The sequence below is a fragment of the Uranotaenia lowii genome, chromosome 2 (assembly GCF_029784155.1).
Source record: "Uranotaenia lowii strain MFRU-FL chromosome 2, ASM2978415v1, whole genome shotgun sequence".
NCBI lineage: Eukaryota > Metazoa > Arthropoda > Insecta > Diptera > Culicidae > Uranotaenia > Uranotaenia lowii.
The window spans coordinates 181,562,057-181,587,779 of record NC_073692.1 but is presented as its reverse complement, the minus strand read 5'-3'; the positions used below and the strand labels follow the sequence as shown (position 1 = coordinate 181,587,779).

Here is a 25,723-nt window from a genome sequence, read left to right as displayed (position 1 = left end):
TGCATATAACAACGTTGTCGAAGGCAAGGAATGTAGATCATTTCCGTGTGCATTTCCCGAACGTGGAGATTAGTGGTCGGGATGACAGGGTGCTCAAAAAATGTATGCAATGATAAAAAGCCAACTACCTTCGACTAACAGATGAGGGCTTAGTAGTTGAAAGTTTTGGTAACGGGATGATTGCCATACGTCTTAGTTCAAGTCAAGTCAAGTGTGCTGAGATTGATGATTTTAATACTATTAGTTCTGGGTTCAGAGATAAGGATGGATAGTACATGCTAGGATTATGATTTTTGCTCTGAGGGGAGGATGTGGCGTAGATTCTAATGTGGGTTGAGCTCCTAAGATTAAGAGTGTATAAGGAGAGACAAAATGTGAAGGTGTGTTATTCCAAGTGTAGATATTAATTCGATGATTTATAATGTTGTGTAATGACGAATATCAAACTCGCTAGCGGATTCGGACCAGTTGGTTAAATTTTGGTTAAGAAACATTCTCAAACAATTAATTCACAATTAGAGGAGATAAGGGCATACTGGCCACCTTAAGGAAAACGCTTATTTATCCATAGAAAACAGCTATAATAAAATATGTGAATTACATCATTGTTTCGTGTTCGAACACTAAACTAGTCTATTTCCTAGTTGGCTGAAACTTGAAAAACTAGATAAAAACTTTTGAAAATGCATTTTAAAAAAATTTGCTAAAAGCTGAAAACACGATGCACGAGGCACGATGAGTGTTTTCTGCCGGGGAATCTAGCAGCGAATTCAACTCGATTAAGCATGCGAAATCTTACAGACTCCAATTTGACAGCTCGATTACTGATTTTCCAGCAAACTAGACCAATTGCTGGAAAGTCCAGCAATTTGAAACCCGATTGCTGATTTTTCAGCAAAAATGACAAGAACAGGAACGAATGCTGAAAAATCCAGCAACTAGAAAGCCGATTGCTGGTTTCCAGCAAAACTTTAGATTGCTGAACGTTTCCAGCAATTTCTTTTTGCTGGAAATCGAGACAAAAATTTACTGTGTACAGAATTGATTTGTATCAATTCTTTCGGCAACGTTGAGCTCTAAGTTGAACATTCTGTTCAGATCCAAGTCGACCAAACACATTTCGGATGGCAATTTTCATGTAGGAACAAGATGCAGCCACAATCGGACTTTTGAAATAATTGACAAATTTGACGCTTTTGGAAAAAGCAGACATTGTCAGGACGCAGCCATTTTCTATACAATTGAAGGAGAGCTACATAATTGATTTGTATCAATTCTTTTGGCAACGTTATGGTTAGCTGCAAGTTGAACAAACACGTTTCGGATGGCAATTTCCATGTACAGGACGCAGCCGCAATCGAAATTTTTAACTAATTGACAAATTTTACGCTTTTGAAAAAAAGCCGACATTGTCAGGACGCAGCCATTTTCAATACAATTGAAGGAGAGCTACAGAATTTATGTGTATCAATTTTTTTTTTGCCACAATGAGCTCTTAATCCAACGTTCCGTTCAGATCCAAGTTGACCAAACATATTTCGGATGGCAGTTTTCATCTACTAGACGCAGCCACAATCGGAATTTTGAAATAACTGCCAAATTTGACGCTTTTGGAAGAAGCAGACAGTGTCAGGACGCAGCCAATTTCAATACAATTGAAGAAGAGCTACAGAATTGATTTGTTGATCAATTCTTTCGACAACGATGAGCTCTAAATCGAACATTCTGTTCATATCCAAGTTGATCAAACACATTTTGGATGGCAATTTTCATGTACAGGACGCAGCCATAATCGAAATTTAGAAATAATTGCCAAATTTGACACTTTTAGAAGAAGCAGACATTGTCTGGACGCAGCCATTTGCTATACAATTGTAGGAGAGCTACAGAATTAATTTGTATCAATTTATTTGGCAACTTTGAGCTGTAAATTGAACACTCCGTTCAGATCCAAGTTGTCCAAACACATTTCGGATGGCAATTTTCAGGTACAGGACGCAGCCAAAATCGAAATTGTCAAATTTGACGCTTTTGGAAGAAAACAATTATTTTCAGGACGCTCATACATAATGTTCCTGGTGCTTTCTTTGCCGTATAATGTAACAATCAAAACAATCGATCATGAATGATAAATGGAAAAAAAATCACCTCGAACAGAGATCAAACTCAAGTCTTTTGATTACCTCTCCGACACCTTACCATCGTCAGATGTAAACTAGTCAAGCTGTAGCTCTATCATTCAGTTGACTACATCGAGTTGAATTCGCAGCTAGATTATACGGCAGAAAATCTTGCCCTAATTAAAAGTGCTCTGTTCGCCCCAGGTCAACAAATTTAAGTAAAAACGCGTTTTAAAATTGATTAAAGTGAAAAATCAAAAATTTCTGATGGTGAAAATTGAAAAACAATATGTACATCATGTTGCAGTGTGTATATTATAGATTAAGATGATTCAAAGATTATGATAGCTTATTTCGTGGTGCTCAAAAATTATAATATTTTTGTCACTTGAGAACCTAGCTAGTTTTTTTTTAAATATCTCTGTAAAGATGATAAGGAGATTCCTTTTCTTTGAAAAATAAATACTATAGGAAATACGAAACAAATCCTCAGGATAATTAATTTAAAAATTTTTTTATAGAAAACAGGGGTGCTTATTATGCCCTGGGTGCTCGTTATGCCCTTTTCTCCCCTACAGTAGTTTTTCGATTTAATCACGCTTAATTCTCCGTGATAATGGCAAAACCGTGAATTTGGCGAAACTTGAAATAAAAATGGAAAAATGGCAAATGATTTATGAATGATTTCCAAAAACAACGTGATAAAATCGAAACAATAACCATGATGAAATCGAGTGTGAATTTAGCGAGTAGGTGTTCCTATACAGCATTTTTTCCGGCAATATCAAACTTTCCTACGCAGTGTCCGTTTTACCCGACCATTTTAGAAAAGTGTAATTTGCAAGCATGTTTTAGTTCTATAAAAACAGTCTTGGTAAAGGGAATTTACTAATGTCAATGATAAATGCGATAGCAAACAACCTAAACTGCTAACCTGCGCGCAGACTGCGATTAAAAAAGCAATATCCTTCCCTATCCCTATGAGTTTTTAACCAAAACGAAGCTTTTTAGAGTCCAGGATGACCCCAATTTGACTCAGTCTAATGGTGGGTTCAAGTTCTTACCATTTCCAGAAGGATCTCTTAAAAGGAAACCTTTTTCCACTGAGATCCCTTCTCTAGAATAAAACTTTAATCTTAAAATACATTTCCTCGCATTAAATATATTTGTGTTCTCAACATGCTTAAATGTTTTGCTCGCGTTCATTTGTAAATTTTTGCTGCCAGACATGTTGAGAACTGAAGTGTCCATTACCAGGGGACTCAGTTGAGTTTTTTGGTGTGGGGGAGTGTGGCGGGCCAAAAAAAAAAAAAAAATAAGCCATTTCTTATTTGAGTTAAAATAAAATAGAAAAAATCATTTCCTATTGCCCCAGTTTCTTGCTGAAAATTTACTTCAATAAAACATTGCCGGAAATAATGATGAGCTAGGAAAGGATAAAATTATTACCCTGAGCTGTTAGTTTAGAGATTCTCTCTTATTTTTTTTCCAAAAATTTCTCACAAATGTAACTATTTCCCAAAAAAAAGAATATGTAGATTTGAAAAAGTATTAGTAATCTGATTGAAAATTAATAAATCAGTCCTTAAATATTCACGTTACAAATTATGGAAAATAAGCTATAAGTGAGAATCTTTTATTAAAGCAATAGCTGATCCCATACGAACTCCGTTTCGTTTTCAATTTAGAATATGTCATTAACAGTTTGAATGAATGTCAATTTAGAGGCATTTCCATATGCAATTCCGAATGCATTTTTAAGCAATAATTGTAAAAATTAGGTTTATGTTATCGACCGTTTTTTTTTATGTTTATTCTTAAATTTTTGGCTATTTTTCGGTCTTGGATTTCAATCAACCAACTTTTATTTGTAAAATGCCCTTTGACAAGAACAACCATTAGACAAGTGAGTTTACACTCTTTAAACCAGACTCTTAACAATGCTCATTGTAATTTTTGAAACTAATAAAATTCCAGTACCCTTGAGGAAGACCACCAAAAATGGTCGAAACGTCGGGCATTTTACAAATAAAAGTTGTTTGATTCAAATCCAAGACCGAAAAATAGCCAAAAATTTAAGAATAAACATTGTAAAAATTTTGAACACGTTATATGTACGATCACTTTTTCCGTTGTTTGCTACAAAATTTGAAATAAGGAATCAATTGACCGTGCCAAAACACCCCCGTTTATGAATTTTCGTTTCGATGCGATACTAACTCACGTAATTATTGCAAAGCAAATTTGACAGTTAATAAGACCCCCTTTCTGTCGTTTGATACAAATATTGAAATCAGAAATCAATTGACCGTTCCAACCCGAAAAAACCGTGTATAAATTTCGACTCGATCGTTGCAGATCGGTGGTCTCTTTTCCGAACTTTGATCTCTGAAATCGTTTGCCCTCCCTTGTGCAAATATTTGAACCGACCCATTGCACGTCAATACCGCAAAAAAAAAGTTAATATGGTCGTCCTCTTTGGCCGCACCCTGACTCAGAATTGGATAATTGGAATCAATTGTTCGTCTTTTATAACTTCTATGTGCAAATTTGCATCTCAATCCGATGTATAATATGGTCAATATCACAAAAAAATTGAAAAGGTCACATGGATGACCCCTTTTGCCGGTCCTTTACACAAAATTTGAAACCTGAAATCGTTTTTTGTTCATTCAAAATTCTCGTGTACAAATTTTCATCTGAATCCGATGTATTATAAAGTCAATATCGCAAAAATAGCGAACGGTCAATATGGACGACCCCTTTGACCTGCCACTTTTACAAAATTTGATATCGGCAATCAATTGCGTGTTCCTAAAAATATCCGAGTTCAAATTTTCTTCTCAATCCGATGAATAATAACGTCAATATCTCGGATCGATTGCTTGTCATTCGAAACTCTCGTGTACCATTTTTCATTTAATTCCGATGTATATTAACGTCAGTATCACAAAAATAGTGAACAGTGAATATGGACGACCCCTTTGGCTGGCCCCTTACACAAAATTTGATACCAGCAATCGATTGCCCGTCCCTAAAAATATCCGAGCGCAAATTTTTATCTCAATTTGATGTACACTAACGTCAATATCACAAAAATATTAAAAAGTTAATATGGACGACCCCTTTTGCCGACCCCTGTTCCAAAATTCAATACCTGAAATCAATTTCTCATTTCACAAAACCTCCATGTGCAAATTTTCATCACGATCCGACGAAAAATAACGTGAAGAACGCGAAAACAATATTTGTCTTGTATGGACGACCCCCTTCAGAAGGGGTCAACTTAAATTCTGAAAACATTTTTCATCATTCCTGGTCCTAATGAGCATCCATGCCAAATTTCAGCTTTCTAGCTCTTAAGACGGCTGAGCCTATAGAGGACAAACAAACAAACAAACAAACAAACAAACAAACAAACTCACAGAAATAGCTTTTTATATGTATATAGATTAACACATATTAGGAGAGATAAGGGCATAACGAGCACTCGGGAAAAACTGGGCACCCCTCTTTTCTAATGAAATAAGTATATCATTAAATATACTCACTTGTTTTGGAGTTCCTATAATCTAAATTTTTCAGCAAAAAAAGAAATCTCCTTATATTTTTTGTTTCTTTTTTTCAGGGATTTTGTTCACCCGAATATCTCCTTATCATCTCTTCATAAATATTTGAAAAAAAAACCAACTAGGTTCTTAAGTAACGAAAATTTAAGCTCTTCTCGTATGATCGTAAAATCATCTTGATCTATAATGTACGCACTGCAACATGATGTACACATTGGTGCTTATCACCCCGATATTGTTTTCTTTTTTTTTTGCCGTTTGAAAAAAAAATCGTAAAAGAATTCCTGACTAGATTCCATAGAACCTAATCAAATCCTCCATAAATTTGTGATAAATTTGGGAATATTTCTCATTATGTAACGCGTTAAACTTAAAATTGATGCGTCGTGATCATACATTTGAAAGCGTCTTAACCTACGAAAAGAACTATTCAGTATTCACTCCCAAATCGCTAAGTTCTCCAACGATGGTACTTATAAAAGTAAAATTTTCAACTTCTCTCCACCTACCAACCGGCACCGAAGCCAAGGAACGAAAAAGCCATTCATAATCTTTAAATCCCAACGCGAGCCTGTGGAGCACCACAAAAATACACCAAGCGTTCAACCATTCTTTTTTTCTGCTGTTGCCTCCACTCGGTCTCATTCTTCGTCTGTTGCTTCCACCCACTCACTGTAATGTTTCACTGTTTTCTCCCGACAGTATTTCTTGCAAATCCGGCCCTGCCAAACAAAGTGATAAATAAGCCCCGCTATAATGTGGCCAATGAAAGGAAGTGGAAATCCCTGCGTAGGTACCAACCTACCTTATGTTTTGTTTCGGCCCTTACGCAAATTGCCAGGAGGCCTAGGCAGGCGATGATGCTGATGATGACAATCATGGCCGGGTTTCAAGGTTTTCCTCCTTCCCTTTGACCGTGCTTCGACAAAATCCTGGAAAACCTTTTTTTAAGCCATTACAGGCGGAAAAGGATTTGGCCCCGGAAGCGGGAATTTGGGAAAAACTAACACCTACTTTGGCGAGAAGCTTGCTGAAAAATTAATGTTCTCTCCCGCTTTTTACCCGGAAGGTTTACCACCGCCCGATCGGGAAGGAGACACTTCCCGGGCAGACGTTCGGTAGACCGATGAACCTTGGCAAAAAGTGGCCCGGATGGCAAATAGTCGAAGATTAGGACGGATAAGAGCGAGAGACCGAGAATTTAATATTTAATTTTTCATACTTCCTTGAAAGCCGGGTTGCCGGCCCTTTTTGTCAGCCCTGCTGATTACACAGATTTTGCAGAATTAGGAATTAGAGAAGACGACAGTGCTAGTCTAAGCTTTCGGAGGTCAGGGCAATTTTGCATGGTGGGAGGGAGGATTATTTTTAAACTTTTTGTAAAGATTAGTTAATTTAGAAATGGGACAGTTACAAATGTGTGTATCTCAAAAATACTTTTTCTGAAGGAAATGAAGGTAATCTAATGATAATACATGAAAAGAAGAAATATTTGTACTTTATTCTTTGAATCTCCCATCGGCCGGCGCACACACTTTTCAAACATGATATTGATCACTTTTTTCCTCTAATACTTTATCTGAAATATATTGAAGCTGACTGCAACCACTCCTTCTTCAATTTCCGCAACATTTCATCCCAATTCTTCCCTTTTGAGATAACCTGAGAGCAATTTGGTGGATTTAACTGTTATGAAATTAATAAGTGTTCTGTCCACCCAGCGAACAGAAGAACAAGAGAAACAGCGAGAATGGAGAAAATCCAATGCGCGACGCCCGAGTAGCGAGCGCTATAAAAGCAAGCGGTCGCGTCCCCGCGTTTTGATCCAACCGTCACGCGAGCAACATCGTCCCGAGAGAGCCGAGAGCGGCTCAGAAAGAGCAGTGGGCTGCATCAAGACCACCAGAAGCAAGCAGAAGCCAGCGTTGCTCGTCGCATACAACAACAATAATAATAGTGCGAATTAGTGTGAATAGATACTAAGAGAAAAATAAACAATGGAACAGCAGTAAATTAGTGCTCTTTTTGCTTCGCTCTCACTCTTGCTCCGATGCCACTATCAATCGGTTCTTTTCAGAGCCCTCATTTGAAAGAGTTTGGATCTCGGTCAACCGGGCGACCGAGATCCCCCCGATCCTTGGCCCCCAGGCAGCGATCTGACAACCTGCCTCCACTGGTGGGACAATCATGCGTGGTTGTCCCTTTGAGGTCTAATCCCACGAGGGGGGCAGACAAATGTGCCACACCAGTGGTCGTTTTGCCAAGCGTTAACACTAAGCATGCAGTCCACACGCAACAATAACCATAGACTTTTTTGTTGTATTTTGTTGTATGTTGTGAGTTGGTTATCCACCATGGGTGCACGGATTCACCGCAGTTTCTGCCTAAGTATAAGTTTACGTGCATTTTTTAGATTATTAAGTTCGACAAATCTCTAATGTAACGCGTACACCATACCCGGACCCCATGACTTCGTATGAACTGTTGTGGAGTAAATGTATTGTGTTGATGTAGGTGTATTTTGGAAGAACGAGTCAATCAGGTGGGCTAGTTTACTTACAGGTATTCCGGCATCCTATATATATATATACCTGACCAGCTGGTAACTGATTGAATATTTCTTTTTTATTTATGCGTCCGAAACAAAAATTTTTGAACAAGTTTCATAAAAATAATCATGAAAGGTTTTTCGGAAGCCTAAAATACGATTTAAAATCTGTTGATAAATTTGGATGAAAAATATTTTTTTTCAACTTTTTATTCTTGAATTTTGATGAGTAATTTCTAGGTTTATACCGAATTAGCCCGGATATTGCAAGGATTTCAGTCAACCATTTTGAAATCAAATGCCCGGATTTTGCTAGGTTTCTAGATAAAAATAGACCGGTTTTTCCGGCCCGGATACGTGCTGAAAAAATTCTGGCAACCTTAGTATAGGGTGAATGGGCTAAATGAGTAGAAGTTGTATTTTCATATCTGCCATCAGCTTGAAATCTTTTCTTTTCAAACCTGTATAAAGTCTGTTTCACATAGAATCTGGTCGGATAAAATAGATCATTTCTCCGCAAAGAAATAACGTACAACAAAAGTTAAAATGTCATTTTGTAGGGTTTTTATTGCACTTTAAGGATACAATATATAAAAATCATTCGTCAGCTTTTCGGATGAATTTTCGAACTTTTTTTTGTGATACCACCCATCATTTTCTGCACAGTACTGCTGGTAACCTCATTCGCCATCTTGTTCCACCACTTTCCATTTGAGCGGATTTTTTTGATGGTTCTGCCACATTTCTTCAGTTTACACCCTTAACTATTGCCCAATATTTCTCGATGGGACGAAAATCCGGTCAGTTTGGTGGATTGATACTTTTTTCAACAAAATCGATCTTGTTCTCCTTATACCACTTAACGACATCCCGGCTGTAGTGGCAGCTTGCCAGGTTCGGCTAGAACTTCACCGGACCTTTGTGGGACCGAATGAATGGCAAAACCCTCTTCTGGAGACATTCTTCTTCGTAAACATTTCCATTCATTGTGTCCCCAGTGATGAAAATCTTAGTCTTCCCACAACTACAGATCCCTTGCCAAATCATCAACTTACGAGCAAATTTATCTGCGAAATCAAACTTGAATCTAGGCGCAACATTTCCTTTACGCTTCGCAAGGTAAAGTTTGTTACCGGGTATTTGTCTAAAATCCATTTTGACGTAAGTTTCGCCGTCCATCAGAATGCATCCGTTGTACTTGGACAACACTTTCTCGTACAACTTCTTTGCCCGGGTTTTGGCAACCAGGTTTTGTTTCAGCGTCCTGTTGGGGTGTTTGCTTGCATGATACGACCGCAAGCCTTCTCGCAAACAAATTCGTCGAGCTGTACTGTGATTCGTCTTGATTTTTTTCGCCAAATCACGCAAGGAGATTCCAGGGTTATTGTGAACTGATCGAATTACCTTTGCTCGCAGCTTCCGGTCATATTTATGTTCCACTTTTACGCCTGGTTTGTTTTGTTCGATCCACCGTAAGGGTCTCCCGGTAACGTTGCAGCACCGAATTTACAGTCGATTTGGGATATTTCAGGAATTTAGCGATCTTTACCCCTGACCACGTCAGTTTCTCTACGTGAGTGTGCAGAATTTTTTCTCGCCTTTCGCGTTCCATCGTCGATAACATTTGACTGACTGCTTCAATCTTGATGAAATTTTCACCACTAACTAAGTAAACAAACCATCCGGATCAAAACACTGCCAATAGATTCGCGATGTGACAACTAGGGGCGCTGCAGTAAATGAAAAGATGCGACCAGATTCTATGTGAAACAGACTTTATTATTGATTATCGCTTGAAACCCCTAGATATAATATGGGTATTGGGTGAAAGGGTTAAACAAGAAGAAGTCGAATTGGCGGGTTCCGCTGCACTTTAAATGTTGTAAATGACTTAAAACCGCATGAAACCTCCTCAATATGGGTATTGGTGAAACTAACAGAGGTCGAACTTCGCTTTCTGATGCCATTTGGAAATCCAAGATGGCGGCTTCCACTTAATTGAAAATGCTGTAAATCACCGGAAATAGCATTGAAATTTTATTGAGATTTTCGACCATTAACAGCATTTTAAAGATCAGCAGAAGTCACCATCTTGGACTCAAGATGGCATCAGAAAGAGAGATTCGACTTCTTTTAGTTTAGCACTTTCACCTAGTAACAATACTGTGAGCTTTCATTCAATTTTCGGTGATTAACAGCACTTCATCGGAAGCAGCCATTTTGGATTTCAAGATGGCGTCATAAAGAGAAATTTGACTAATTCTAGTTTATCCCTTTTACCCAATACTGGTTTCATGTGGTTTTTAAAGCATTTTAAAGTTAATCGGAAACAGCCATCTTGAATTTCAAGATGGCGTCAAATTGCAAAATCCCACTTTTTTAGTTAAGCCCTTTCACCCAATACCTATATTGAGCAGATTTCTTGCGAATTTAAGTCACTTAAAACATTTAAAAGTTACGTGAAACCGCCTTGGATTCCAAGATGGGGCCAGACAGTGAAATTTGACATCAAGTTATGGTATCATTCTACCGGACATTCACAACCAATCCCGTATTTATTTCATTTAATAAGTCTATCCTCGTTTACTATACTTAAGATTAATAACTCAAATTTTAGCTATATTTATATGGCTCTCACAAAACCGTTATAGTACTCCGTACTCGTTATCCATTTATGTGGCCATAATGAAGCTATAAAGAATTGAATTGACTAACGCTATTTTGATTAGAAAATGGAAGGGCACAAAATGACATCATGATTCAGAATAAATTCACAATGTCAAGTATTTAAAAATATTTTTTTCATGCCTATTTTAATTAAATTCCATTACGTTTATGATGTGGTTTTAGAATTATGTTTATTGAAAAATGCTTTCGCGAAATATATTAATTTTTTTTTTCATAAAAAAAATCTTTTCAATTTCCCTGTTCTAAAGATTTGACGAGGCGTATTTATTTTAAGATACCATTTCAACATGTTTTATAAAAGCTTTGGTGGCCAAAAATTAACAGCATAATGATTTTATTGAAGATAAAAAAAATGTCATAATGACGTTTCTAGAGCTATGCCAAAAAGCTAATTTTAGCTTTATTAGAGTTTTGGTGATGTGTAGAATGCGCTTCAGCTTTTTGTTAAGATTGCTATAGCTCTAACGAAGTAGTGCTGACCATAATAAAGCTAAATTTGTAACTTAAACAAGTTTTAAAATAAATCTGTTAAACTTTCGATTTTAATTCTTTAATCTAATTAAAAAGTTCTTTTTTTGGCAACCCGGGTGTTCGAAATCTGCCGGCTTACATGAGCATAATTGCCTTTTGAAGCCTGGTAAGAAAGTTGCAGACAGATAAAAGCGTTTGTTCGTTATCGAAATCTGGGGCTGGGACGACGATGTGTAGGTTCCAACCTTCTTTCCTCGGTGTACTTCAAGGGAGTAACAATTTGTGCAGAAGCGAATCTCCGTTCCCCTCCCATAGATAGAACATTCTATGTAAGTACTAAGCGGATGATGGCATCGCATCGGTCGGAAGAACCTTGGAGCCTCTCGCATAAGATATGACTCGTTTTTGGATAAGAGGTTGGATGTGTGCGTATGTGCCTGTTTGTGTAAGGACTTGTACACTGTCGGATCAAATTTTCTTTTTAAAACCGGAAGCAGGCGAGGACTTTCTCCACGAGTAGTGTGTTCCGTACAAGTGGGAGATGGAAACTTTCTAATTGAATAAATGCTTTTGTTGTGTGGGCTTCAATGATTAATTAAATCTTGATGTTCAACGTTTTTAAATCAAGCTGTTTACAAAGGTATGTCGCACTGCCATTTCCACTTTGAATTTCTATAATTTTTTACTCTGATGATTTTTTTGATAACATTTTCTGCGTAAGATAGATAAACTATCACAGTTTTATTTCACCAAATCCAAAACGCTTAAGCGATCAGCCTTTAATTTGGTATAATCATTTGATTGAACATGCGGACGGTCGTAGTAATAGTTTCTAGCCCCAAAAGTCATGGCTCTCACTTTTCAACTGGTGATTTTTACCATCACCAAGGGCCGGGAATTAGAAACGACCATCCAGAGTTCACGTGTACTGGAAAGCAAAATCAAAGCCTGCTAATCAATGATCTTTTGAGAATTGAACATTGTCACGTGCATTTCTGTTTCAAGCACATGGGACCGGTACGTAATACCTACTTGGAGGCAATAATGAGTTTAGGTCCTCGGGATTAAAAAAGCAACTGCTCGTAAAAAAATGTTTACCAGATTAAATAGTGTGGGGAATATGGAAGCAATTACTCAGCTTCATGTTAATTGGTTTTTTCAGCTGAATTAGAATTTAAACTGAAGATTGGAAACTATTAATCGATTTTTAAAAACTTCACCCATTTTAAATCAATCTTATTTTCATTTATACTTAGTATAGAAAAACAAAATTAATTACAGAGTTATTCGTTTAAAGCTGTGGTATTAAAACTTATTTTTTTTTCATTTCCCGCCAAGAAATTTTAAGGGTGAAATACGAAATTGATCGTGCTTTATTACTTAGCTTAGCTAAGCTTGATCTCACACCCAACTCAAACCCAAAAAAAAACAAAAACCTTGGGTTTTGAAATTGTATGCATTACTCTTTCCAAAATCAAATTATGAATACAATCACTTTGAATTCCAGGATCGCTGGTGTGGCTCAGTAGAACTAGTTTCATAGCGCCAATGGTTGCTACTCCGTGATTAATCGGTTAACCCATAGGTCGGCAACCTGCGGCTCGCGAGCCGCATGCGGCTCTTTGGATGTATAACTGCGGCTCTTAAGCTTAATGTGTGAAAATTCTGAAAAGCGTCGAAATTTTCTAGAGTAAACGGACGCAACATAAGTCTTCCTGCAAATCTGATATTTCCCAGGATTCAAAAAGAAATCAAAAAACTATTTAGAAGTCCGTTAACGCTCTTCATAAAAGTCTGATATAGCATTAAGAAGCCTGGAGAAATTTTTCTACGATGGCACGGGAAGTTTTCCGTTGAATTTGTTTTCTTTGTTTTTTTTTCTTTTATAAAAACGAACACAAACACATACAGGATCTCAATGAAACTTGCTGTTTCCTCGAAGAGATTCCTTTTTTTCTTAACTCTAAGCGTACATCTTTCGAGGATATGATGACTAGCATCTTACAAATGCTAAAACCACCAACCCACCGAAAGTGTACTATGTATGCCGTGACCGGGATTCGATCTCATACCCCCTGGCTTAGAAGACTTGAATGCTATCTTCTACACCACGGGCTGCGGTTCTGATTTTATCGGATAAAACTAAGCAATTTTTAATCGTCAAATAAAGTCCTCACAGTTGAGAATATGAAATTAAGTTTGTTTTTCTTGAATTCAATATATTTAAAATAAATTTGCTTTACCACCGTTCTGATCAGATATGAACATCAGATGATGATTTTAATAATGCTTTGAACACTGATAATAATTGTTATGTGCATTATAATTTATTCCTCAAAACTTTTTGTTTTTAAATTTTTCAAATATTGAATTCCATCTCTCCATTTCCATGTTCCTTTTCAAATCCATGAATGCATTTCACAAATTTTCAAAAATTCAAGTTCTTTGTTCTAATTTTGAACATGAGTTCAAGTGAACAAAATTTTCAAGTTTGTTCAAAAATATTTTTGTAAACCGGGAGCTGAGTGCTGGATCTGATTCTAAAATTTCATACATGTATAGAATGATTTATAGTTATTTATTCGAAGGAGCAACTTTATTTGGTAAAGAAGCATTTTCTTCCATAAACTTTAAAAAATCTTTTTACAACTTTTACATCATTTTTTTAAATGCGAACTTAATTCCTTGATCATGATTCTGCAATTATTTTTAAAACGTCATAGCTGTTTTAAAAAATGATTTTGATTTCTGAGTCTTTATCAGAATTTTGGTTTTGATTTGTTACATGAAGTGATGATTCGTTGAAAAATGAAATAGAGCGAAGCAAAGCCAAAGTTCTATGTCTATTATCATGTAAAATTTATTCTTGTACCTGAAGATCCTAGATAGCTATCAAAACTTTCATTGGACCCCAGCAAATTTCTTCGTCATCGAATGAATCAATTCTTTACGATTCCAAAAATCCAAGAAACACTGAAATTAAGCAAATCTGTCAATGCTTGAAAGTATTTTTATAACATTTCTTTAATGTTTGAAATTGTTTTAGTTTGAAATATTGAAAAATTGAAAAGAAACACAACGAATCTTATATCATTAAAATCGGTTAACATTTTCGGCCAGGGAACCGCTAACAAACTACTATAATGATATACATTAAAAATTCACAAGCGAAAACTGAGAATTCATTCTACAAACAAAATATTTGTTTGAAAAAAAAATTATATTCCAAATCACTAATTGTATAAAAATTTAAAATATGAACATGTGATTAGAATTCATAGAAACAGACAGTAGGATCAATCTGAATTGATGATATTTTTGAGACTCAGAGGTTTAGACTTTATTTTTAAGATTTCATAAGTATGGAGAAGAAACAACTTGAAAGGGCTACGATTTCGAACAGATTTGAGAATTTGAACTTAAATTTTCGTTATCGGAAAATATAATTTTGATACCTGTTTTACTTTACCAGAATTAAAAATGCAAATTAAAGAGCTGAATCGAAAAGCTTGTACAAAAAAAAAAATATAAAAGTATTATCAGAACCAAATCTCGCGACCGATCGTTAAATTTTGTCAAATTTTGACTATTTTTTTCAATCCGTAAAATGAGCATATATGAATTAAAGTTTGTTGGTTTATTTCTTCTAAGGCCAGGAAAATATAGGAAAAAAAAGTTTTATGTGCATAACAAACAAATGAACCACAATGGCTTTTATCGAATGTTCAAAACCAAAAATATGTTAGGCTTTTTTGTAGAATTTGAAGAAAAAAATAGTAGTGACAAACCCTTGTTTAGTTTTGTAGTATGCATTTCTATGATATCAAATTTTCAATGCTTCTTTTAAATATTCAACAGAAAACATTGAAAGTCTTTTTTTTATTTGGGAATAGGTATTAGGAAAGAATTGCAAATAAGTTAAAAAAGATAAATTTTATCAGGTCATAATGACAAATCGTCAAAATTTCAACGTTACTTAACTGTACTCGTTTTGAAAATGTATTGATTTAGAAGAAAGAAAATCGCTTCCGTGTGCCAATAAAACAACGAAAATCTGTGGCGATGTGAAAAAAAAGGATAATAAAACTGAGCTCCCATCAGGATACAATGTATCATTGCGATCACCATTATTTGTAGTAAGGATAAAATGAAGTGCGGCTCTTTCAAACTTCGATATTTCCTTAATTTGCAATTTTTGGCTCTTCTGTCTCAAAAGGTTGCCGACCGCTGGGTTAACCTAAGCCACCAATTTTGTTCAGAGGTCAAATGAATGGTTCTGGGGATTAGCAGCTTATTCGCACTGCCCAAAACTGGTGCTATCTCTTTGAACGTCAATAACGGCGCCGGCCACGTCCTCGTAGTCAAAGTATAGATTGATGAAAAGAGAAAGGGATGGAAGATCTATTTTGTGCATTAGGACCGAGGTTACCTCTGAATACTTTTGCAAAATAATTTTGGCTGGGATTAGGGTCAAAGAAATTGATAAGGAGACACTTTTGACTCGTGTTACAGTGAACCATAAAAATTATTTTCCCAACTTCTATTAGAAGCTTTCAGTTAAGGAGGCAGAAGGCATAAGTTTGTTAAGTGTAATGGTCACAAAAAATTATCTATTATCGCAAAGTGCTTATTTTTCAAGAACATTCTTAGTACCTTTCACCAACATAAATTTAATTAAAAGTTTCCAGTATAACAGTAAAATCAAATGGCATATCGAGTTGACGGTTCACCTTTTTTTGAAATCTATCTATATGTTAAAAACCTACCCTAAATTGCAACAATCTTGGCGACAATGAATGAACATAGACAATATATTAAAAAAAACAGTTGAAGGCTTTTTAATAAGAAATGAAATGATATTGACAAAAACATCTCTCAAAAAAAAAATTCAGTTCAAAATGCTCATCGTTAAATTATTATAAATAGCTCTGTATTCAAAGTTAATCTTCTTGTCTGTCACTTGAGGATACATTTTCAAATCCAAATTCTGAATTCGATTTATATTTATTACATCGAACTCCAGAATCTTTAAACTCAATAGCCGATTTCAAACGATATTGTCAAAACAAATAACGTTAACAGGGGGAACTTTGATCATCGGGGTAACATGAAATTTTTGCTGATAATCATCACTAACTAAGTCTGAAGTTTAAATATCTGAAAACTGTTTGCTACGTGTAAAGCCTATAAATTATGTTTCAAATAGGTTTCATTCGGTTTGTGTTTGGAAAATTTTTCTGTTACTTAAAATGTAAAGTTTTAAAATATCTATTTTTTTTGGAGACAAACACCTCTCCTGATAAAATGATAGCATTTAGAAGCGAATGAGTTGTTCTTTGTTAAAGTTTAACTATCATCCTTCGAATAGATATAGTTTTAGTGTTATTTTTATGGGCGTTATGTGATGATTTTTGGATATTTAAGAAACGGACATTTTCTTATAAAAAGTTTGTATAGAAAAATAGGATAAAAACTCTATTAAGCGGTTGAGTTTGAAGAACAGAATAACATGGGAACAGTTAGCGGACCTTGGAAATTGTATGAAGGTAAAATTTCATTTGTTTTTGAGGCCAAAAAATATTGAGAAATGTTTTTAATTTTCGCCCCTAAATGTATGCAGCAACACTGTCCATCTTTTGAGTACATCTGTTTTTGAAAGGAAATTTTGACAAATTCAATTGAGTTCAAAAAAAAAATACCGTTACTGGTGTTTCAAGCCTTCTGTGCTAATTGGCATCAAACCCATAATTTTGAAAATGTTGGGATACGTTAAAACCATAGTGATCCAAGTTACCCCGAAACATGAAATCTGGTTTCGTAACAAACATTTTGTTAAAGCCACTGAAGTCGTTTGAATATTCTGCTATCAATGATCATGCTTTATACTCCTTACCTCAGAATGTAGTTTATAACTTTTAAGTATTACAAAAAAGCAACCCCTTTAAAAATATCATATCCAAAAATCAATTAAAAAAATGATCAACGTTCCCCCAGTTTACGGTAGGCATACAATCATCACAGCTGTTTTAAAGGTTAAAAAAATAATATTTGAATTTTGAAAAAAATTATGTGTAACCGTTGTTGCAAAACGTATTAAATATTTTTTCAATGTTTTCGAATGATATGTGTAAGCTGTTGTGTCGTTTGTTAAATGTTAGATAGGGAGTTAGGGTACGATATTTATTTTAGCTAGATTTTGATCAAATTTCAAATTCACAAGAACACATATTGTTAGTATTAATCAGGCAGGCTTCAGCGAGGGTGTATGTTCATGGTACTATGAACATGGAGGGGTGGTCCTCTATTTTGTGTGGCCTAGCGAATGATGGAAATTGTATGAAGGCAAAGAAGAAGATGGCCTAGCTTCCGTCATAGGTCATTTCTATCTTGGCGTTCGTATGTGCGAGTTGTGAGTGTGACTTTTTAATTTGTGTAAAATACGTGGTAGGAGTCTAACAGGACAATCTGATCATTCAGGTAAATGAGTGTGTTATGAAAAAAATGAACCATCTCATTAAGCGCTGATTAATCTTCAGGACCTTTTAATTTTGGATTGGTTTTTCCTGGAAAAACCCCCGAGACCTCACACGCACATACGATTCGGCCTAGGTAGTCCAAGACTGCCTACGCCTAAACCGTAAAGGACTAAGCTCTCTGGTTCTGCGGAACCGTAATCATTAAGGAGGGACGTCTCAGGCCTAAGCGCCTTAACACGTTCATCGCCACGCTCATTTTGGTAGTTTTACTAGCCGGGCCCAAAGAAATATTCAGAGAGAGAAATCAAAAATGTGACGGGGCCCCCAGGAAACACACCCGTCACCCGAATATGGGTGCCGTGGTGACGAACGTGTTAATTATTAAGGAGACCCCCTCTTGGCGCGACCAATACGGCCTTGCTGTGGTCCGCCGATTGCGTCAAAGAGGGAAGACGCCATCGCCAACAATTTCCGAGGCCCGAATACGCCATTTTTGGCCACCTACGCAAGCCACGTTTCATCATCTACCAGCAGCCGAAAGCAGCAGATCAGTACCAGCAACCAGAAAGCGCGCCAACGATTGTGGTAAATCCGTCGACGGTATGTACTTCCTTTAAAGTTTATCTGAAGTGCCCCTGAACCACACTAAATACACCCACACCCACACTTTTTGCAATCAATAAAACCCTCAAATTCAAAGTTAAATAAAGCTAAACATTTTCTTTTAAAGTAAACATTTTAATTTGGCAAGAAACTCCACAGCCTACCCCGTAAAATTTTTGTTCGCGTGCCCTCCGGTTACCCAGTAGTAGGCCGACCCTGAGACACAGTTCAGAGGTCTTCTGCTGCTGAGCTAGTTTTCTGGGAGTGTTGGACCAGCAGGTTTTAAATGGGAGTTCACTGTTTTGGTATAATTGAAATACTAAAATAAAAATAACATAAAGGAACGGGCTCACCGGAAATGACGAATAGAATGTCAATCTTATCTTCGGTTTACATTCCGATGAATCCGGTAACGGGTAAAGGAAGCCGCATTCCGGGAAAGTTTTTTTTACGCAGCAGACCTTATTTGGAATTCGAGCAACAGCTGATAACAGCTGAACGAACTGTAGGAAGGATCCATCAGTGAAATGTCCACAATTCCCAATTTAACTGTTTTTCCACTTTCTTAGAGCATGTTCACTGGTGTTGGGAAAAAGTGGTAGAAATTTTGTCACTTTTTGCACATTTTGAAAATTTTTCCATGCAAAAACATTTTCAAGATCTGTGGCTTTCAATTTTTTCTACAACACATGTTGTATTTTCGCATGCTGTGATGCAAAAATATCAATATTTCTATCACATACGCCTGAAGTAGAAACAGTGCTGTAAAAAAAAAACGCCCAAAGATCTTGAAAACCTTTTTGCTTGGTAAAATTTTTAAAATGTCAAAATTTCTACCACTTTTTCCTAACACCAGTGAACTTGCTCTTACATTAAAAAAATATTTATGGCAACCTACTTCTTGAGCTACCTACTTTAGCCAAATGTTCATCATTTTCTTTCATCATTCTTTAGCCAAATAGCCCGACCGTTAAAAAAATTTGGAAATTTGTTTTGACCATAACTCAATTATTCCAAGTTATCGCAGATCGGATTGACTTATTTGCAAGCTTATAAAGTGCACCTAATGGATGGCTTAGCTAAAAAAAAATATATATATATCACAAATGATTATCATCAGAACGTTATGAAAAATTAGAACATAAGTTTTTAAAGGAGTATGATGTTGTGATAACATAAATCATATGATTTTAAGATTTTACTTTTAATATCTATTTCATAAGTAAGTGTAGGTCATAAGCTTTCAAATGAGTCAACTCGATCTGCAATAACTTGCAATAACTAAGTTATGGCCAAAACAAATTTGCATATTTTTTTTTAACGGTCGGGCTATTTGGTGAAAATTATCAGAAAATGATGAAACTTTGGCAAAAGTTCTAAAGAAAATCAAAAATATTTCAACTAAATATCCATAAAGCAAGTTAAACTCATGAGCTTCCAAACCAGCTTACCAGATAAACAATACGTTGTTAGATAATAGAGATAAGCGTGAAATAAAAATGCGTATTTTAGAAGACTGATCCCAAACTTTTGGCCGTTACACCATACTATGGGGTGATCCCAAACTTCTGGACGATGACTTGAGATAAATTAAGATATTTTAAGTCTATTGCAAATTTTTTGCACAAAATTAAACAACTGTATTTTAATAAGTATGTAAAAAGGATTCGAATGCAACTCAAATTTTGAAATTTGGTCCACCCCACCCTGAGATGATAGGGTTTGAATTTTAAATTCGGTTTTTGACAAATTTCCCAACTAAAAGCTAAATTTAAGTCATGAAAACTCAATATTAACATTTTGTGAAAGTAATACAAAGAAGGTTTTGCTCACGATCTCTTGAATGAGATCAAAAGAATTCCAATTTGTAACAAGATGGCAGAGATACGGCCGATCAAAATTTTCATGTTTTTGAGGGGAGGATTCCAATTTCTGTACATGTGCACATCAAGAGTATTCGTTCTAAAGATATTGCGGTTACTGGGAAAATTTCTAATCGCGCGACGGTAGGCTTCCGTGCGGTAGGCTAGCCGGAGCAGTAAACACAGTTAAAAAATTCACTCTTACTCACTAATTTCATTGAAAAGTTAAGAAGTAAATTCTTGAATCAATCTTCAAATCATTATTTTGCAAGAGAGGACAAAACATGAAGTCATCGGAATGAAATATTATTATTCTTAGTATTCATTGAGATTGAATCTGAGATTGAATTAATTACGGGCGTTAAAATTCCAGACAAAACAAAAATCAATCTACATTATTGAAAACACATTTTTCCATAGCCTGAGAATTAAAGAATTTGGCATGATGAAGATTTTTGATGCGATAAATGCGTCTTTGATACTTTATATGCTGGTCGAATTCAATTATGCTGTCGTTAAAATGTAACAAATCGTATATGAGAAGTTTTAGGGCTTGTGATATAGCTCAGTTGGCAAGTCTGTTGTCTCCTGAGCCGATGTCCGCGAGTTCGAGCCCAAGAGTAAACATCGAACACAGTTGTACCGGATAAGTTTTTCAATAACGATCCGCCAACTGTAACGTTGATAAAGTCGTGAATGCCATAAAGATGGTAAAACGACTATAATCGAAACAAAAAAAAAGTATATGAGAAGTTAAAAAAAGGAGTTGTGTGCGGTGAATAATCTATTATAGGAAATAATACCATTCGCATCGCAAAAAATTGGACTGCGCACTCATAACTGCGAAATTTGTGCGATCTGTCAAATCAGTATAAAATCTGACGGTTTTCTACACGCTAACCGCTTTTCAGTTAAACTTTATACGGATAACTCCGACTGCAAAACATAGCACGAAATCCAACATTCAATGAATGATAGCTACCGTGTCGTCGAACTCTAAACTTATTTAAACAACTACAGGTTTTCATTTTTTTGTGAATTTGTCCGCTGATTGACCCCATCGCAAACAGGTTTTTTATTATTCATTTTTCCGTGATTTTGACCGCTGATTGACCAAGTTCAAGGCAAACACAATTTTTTGTTTTAAAAACAATAGATAATCCGATAATAATATTTGGTATACATGTTTGTTTGACAACTTTTTATTATATCATCTTTCAATGTTTTCTGCTTGTTCATCCGATTTAATTTCAGTCGATAAATAATCGTTATGTAGAACAATGCTCATTTTTTTCTTGAATACTGTAATTTTTTTTACAGTGGTACCCTACGGGAGCCCAAATCAGCTATCGCAGAAATAGAAAAAAAGAGTGGATCAGCAATATCATTTCGTTTTTGGATTTGCGCGAAAACGAAATATTTCGTTTGTGGTTCACAATGTGATAAATGCTTTCGGTTCTAATAATCAGAAAATTATAATAAAGAAGCACATAGATTATTCTATATCCTTATATATATTTTGGTGATTAGTAATGTATTGAAGTATTGAACGATACAATAGAAAAAATCGAAATAGGACTGAAAAACACATTTTTTAGTACTTCATCTCAAAAAGGAGGATCGTCCTCAAAACGATGAGATATTAATTTTGTGAATTTAATATACTGTAGATAATCGATTCTTGACATTTATAGTAGATCATTCTTGTTAAAATTCGCTTCTCCCGGTAGTGGGTTAAAAAAACATCTGAAAATTGAAAATCTAAGGCCAAAGTATTCGAGCGTTCTTAAGCGTTCAGTGCGCTGTTTGACATTCGAGACGAGAAATTAAGTTCATGATCCAAGTCAGAACTTACATATTTTTTTCATGATTTGTTGGAAATTTCGATAATAAAAAAAATTAACCATTATAAAGAAAAAAATAATGGTTCGATTAAGAGAAATTCTAAGCAAACCCGAGCAAGACCGGGTGAATTCAGTAATTCAAAAAACACCAGTTACGCGATACACACTGTACAACGCAAGCAATACCAACCACTTCTATCTAGGAGATATGAGGCTGTGCCCTAGGTTCTGCGCTGTGTTTACTTTCGTAGTCCTCAAAATCACATGACAGCCGCCTGAAGGGCCATATTGCTGTTTCTGCTGCTGTTGCTCCTGCCGCCATGAATTAAGTCAATGTGTACCGAAATTGTTGACATAAGTAGCAATTAATTCGACTGCGGATATCTGTGCTATCTCCTCGTTTCGTCTCGTCTTCTAGGCTCAGCCAGGCACAGGATCAGATCCCCTCAGGACACTCGGGTTGGGTTTGTTGGGATATGCCAGATGAAAATTTACATTTTATTGGCCGTATTTCATTTTTATAGCTTCCCGGGGCTCCGTTACAATAAATCAGTACGTAAATATTAGGAAGAAACAGGAGCGGAAATTCTCCGAGGCGCAATTTAAGAAATTGAAATGATTTTCAAGGGTTTTGTTGTCATAATTCATGTAAAATTATGGCACAGCAGACCACTGCGGACAACTTAATTTAAACGAGAGGGACGGAAGGAAAACCGACCCGAATCCATCATCCAGAAAAATACGCTCCAATAATCGCATTTCAAATCAACTCTTTCAATAATCTCAATTCTCAATTCCGTTTCGTTTTCGTTTTCTCTTTCTATTTTATCCGCTGCACCCAAACAGAAGGTCCTGCTGAACGCATCGTTCCAGGATGGCAAAAAGCTGTTCACCTCGTACCACACCAAAACCAAGCGGAGGAACGCGCGCAAGGAGCAATTCAAGACCCTGTACCGAAAGCTGCAGATCAAAAAAGTCGTTCGCAAAAACTATCTCTACGACAAGTCGAAGCTCGGCAAGCGGAAATTGATCAAGAGCTTCGAGCACAACAACCAGACCATTTCGCTGCTGACGGAAATTACTTTCTACGGGTGCGAGAAGCAAACCAAGAGCTGCATCGGTCAGGTGAGTCATAAATTGCGTTGGACGTTTGTTGGTGAGAGGGAGGAAAAGGATTTCGTATTTGATTTATAGTGAGAACTTGATTTGTAGACGTGGTATTCCGTGGAAAAGTTATAAGAAAAAAATCGATTCAACGTTGACATGTGCAATGAAATCAGAAGTCTAGAACCTTGAAAGATATTTGAAAATAGGTCAGTTTTTAAAACTGACTTTTGTTTTTTATAAAAAAGAAAAAAGGCAGTTTTAATTTGATTTGCAAAGCTTTGTAATGATCGTAGGTATTGTAAAGTTGAAACAATTTGATTTTTTTTTATTATGTGCTGCAGAACAGGGAGTGCTAATTGGATATCGGAATATAATGTCGGTTAACTTCTTCATTTTTTGACAGATAAACACAATTTTGAAACGTCGTTTAGTGCCACTTCAGCTATGCATCAATAAAGATTAAAAGAAAGCGTTGAAATTGTAACCCATTCCATCAAAAACATTTAGCATTGAAATTTAGGCGTGTTTATCGTTAAAAATGGTGCCTTGAATGAACTTTCCCGGATTTAAAAGTGCCACACTTTTTTTTTTCTGTGAGTAGGGTTACGGACTTATTTTGGACCACCATGTAGCTTTTTGCCAATATTTCTCTCATAAATCATGTTATTCATAAAAACTTTGTACAAATATCGTTAAAGCTACTTCTTATGATTCTAATCACATCTAAAATTTGATTTAAGGAAGCTGTTGACGGAGAGAAAATTGAAAATAAAGTTTTGATTTTTCACAGTTGGACCGAATCAGGGCCATTTCAGGAGGACGTGCCATTATTGGAGTCAACTTTCAAGAGGTTTGCTTCATAGTTGTGATGAATTTTGCAAATACAAACATATTCACAGCTATGATAAAACACGTGAAAACTATTTTGCAAGCTCGAAAAAGCAAAGTAACTGGTTTTAATAGCAATTTTACCCATGTCGAAAATAGGTCCTACTTTATTCCTTAGGGACTTATTTTGGACCACTCATCATAACCTGGGTATAACTTGCTGTTAAATGTTCTTGAACGTAATAAGACGTTGTACGACGATATGAAAGAACTATGCACACTATTTCAATCACTCATTATGAATAAAATTTGGAATTCAAGTATGATTTTATTTAATCAACTCGCCAAAGCCCAAACTCGCCATTAGACGAAGTTCACTTTAATCGGCATAAAACCAAGCCAATTATAGTTTTACCTTACTTTCTGTGCACTATGCTTTGAATCACGTTAATCTAACATTCTACATCAATGGAAACTGTTTGATAAGCACTTGTTAAAAGCTACAGCTCAAAGAAGCCTCAAAACATGAAAACTTGGACTTGTACCAATTTTAATATTAGATAAGTCATTGCTTTTTATGCTTCATGAAAAATCATTGAAAGTTTGGTCTTAAAGTTTCAACCATTTAGGATTGGCAGTAAAATGAGTGCATTCAGGAATGATTTTCGAGGAAAAAAACTTGGGTAGGTAGAAGAAACGAAATATAAAACCCGTCTAAAGGAGGGGTTTGGAATAAAACGACAACAAATCGGCAAATATACAACGAGTTTAAATTTAATCATATCTCAGTTAATATTAGAACAATTTTATCAAATAATATATTCAATTATAGCTATAAATGTTTCAAAACTTGGGAAAAGGTGGTTGAAATGTGTAAATTTTACAAGCGGTAAGTACAAAAAATCTACTTTTTCAGCCCCTGTGGTTATGCAATTAAAAAAAAAACTGTTGGAAAATTACTCCAACGATAAATTTTATCCTAGAACAAAGTTAGTATCAAACTTAAAACTGAATTTTTGTGAAAAAAATCTTGCTTTTATATGGCTCAAAGGATAGCATAAATCTCACACATTTTTATCTTTTTGAATCTATCTACTGAACTGAAGCCAAACCAAATCCACTTACATTTTGGAAGTCAAAATGCATAAATTGATGTCGCGAAGTTCATGATGTCAGTCTTTCTCAACTTATCATTGGGTAACCTCAAGGAGATTTGCGTTCTAAAAATTGACCCTAAAGATAAGCCAACTGACCAGTACTGAACACTGCAGAACAAATTTCGTCGAGAATTCAGTGTGCTGTCAGAATTTCCATAACATTTGGAACACACTAAATAATAGGAATTTTACTGTTTTTACTCTGTTCTTATCGAACAAACAAAACTTGATCCAGGGGTAGAAAACAGAAGAAAAAAAAACAAAAAAGCGCTAAAATGTCAATTTGATCTGATTAAATCACCGACCAGTGAGCAGGCATCAAATTTTGTTTCATTAGATTGACCATTCTTGAAACTTTTTTTTTAATTCGTTGAGAGAGTTTTGCATTGGATAAGTTTACAAGTTTCACCAAACTGAGCATGCCTCATCTATGAAACAACAGCTTTGTTG

General features: G+C 35.7%; 1 protein-coding gene across 5 annotated transcripts in view; it reads left to right on the top strand.

Annotated features, from left to right (window-relative positions):
* LOC129749874 (ribitol 5-phosphate transferase FKRP) overlaps nucleotides 1-25,723 on the top strand; it is a 98,335-nt gene that overhangs the window by 66,361 nt on the left and 6,251 nt on the right. For all 5 annotated transcript variants that reach the window (XM_055744982.1, XM_055744980.1, XM_055744977.1 and 2 more), the window contains one exon: nucleotides 23,028-23,306. In XM_055744982.1, the coding sequence (XP_055600957.1) occupies nucleotides 23,028-23,306 (279 nt within the window). The remainder of the gene's footprint in view (nucleotides 1-23,027; nucleotides 23,307-25,723) is intronic.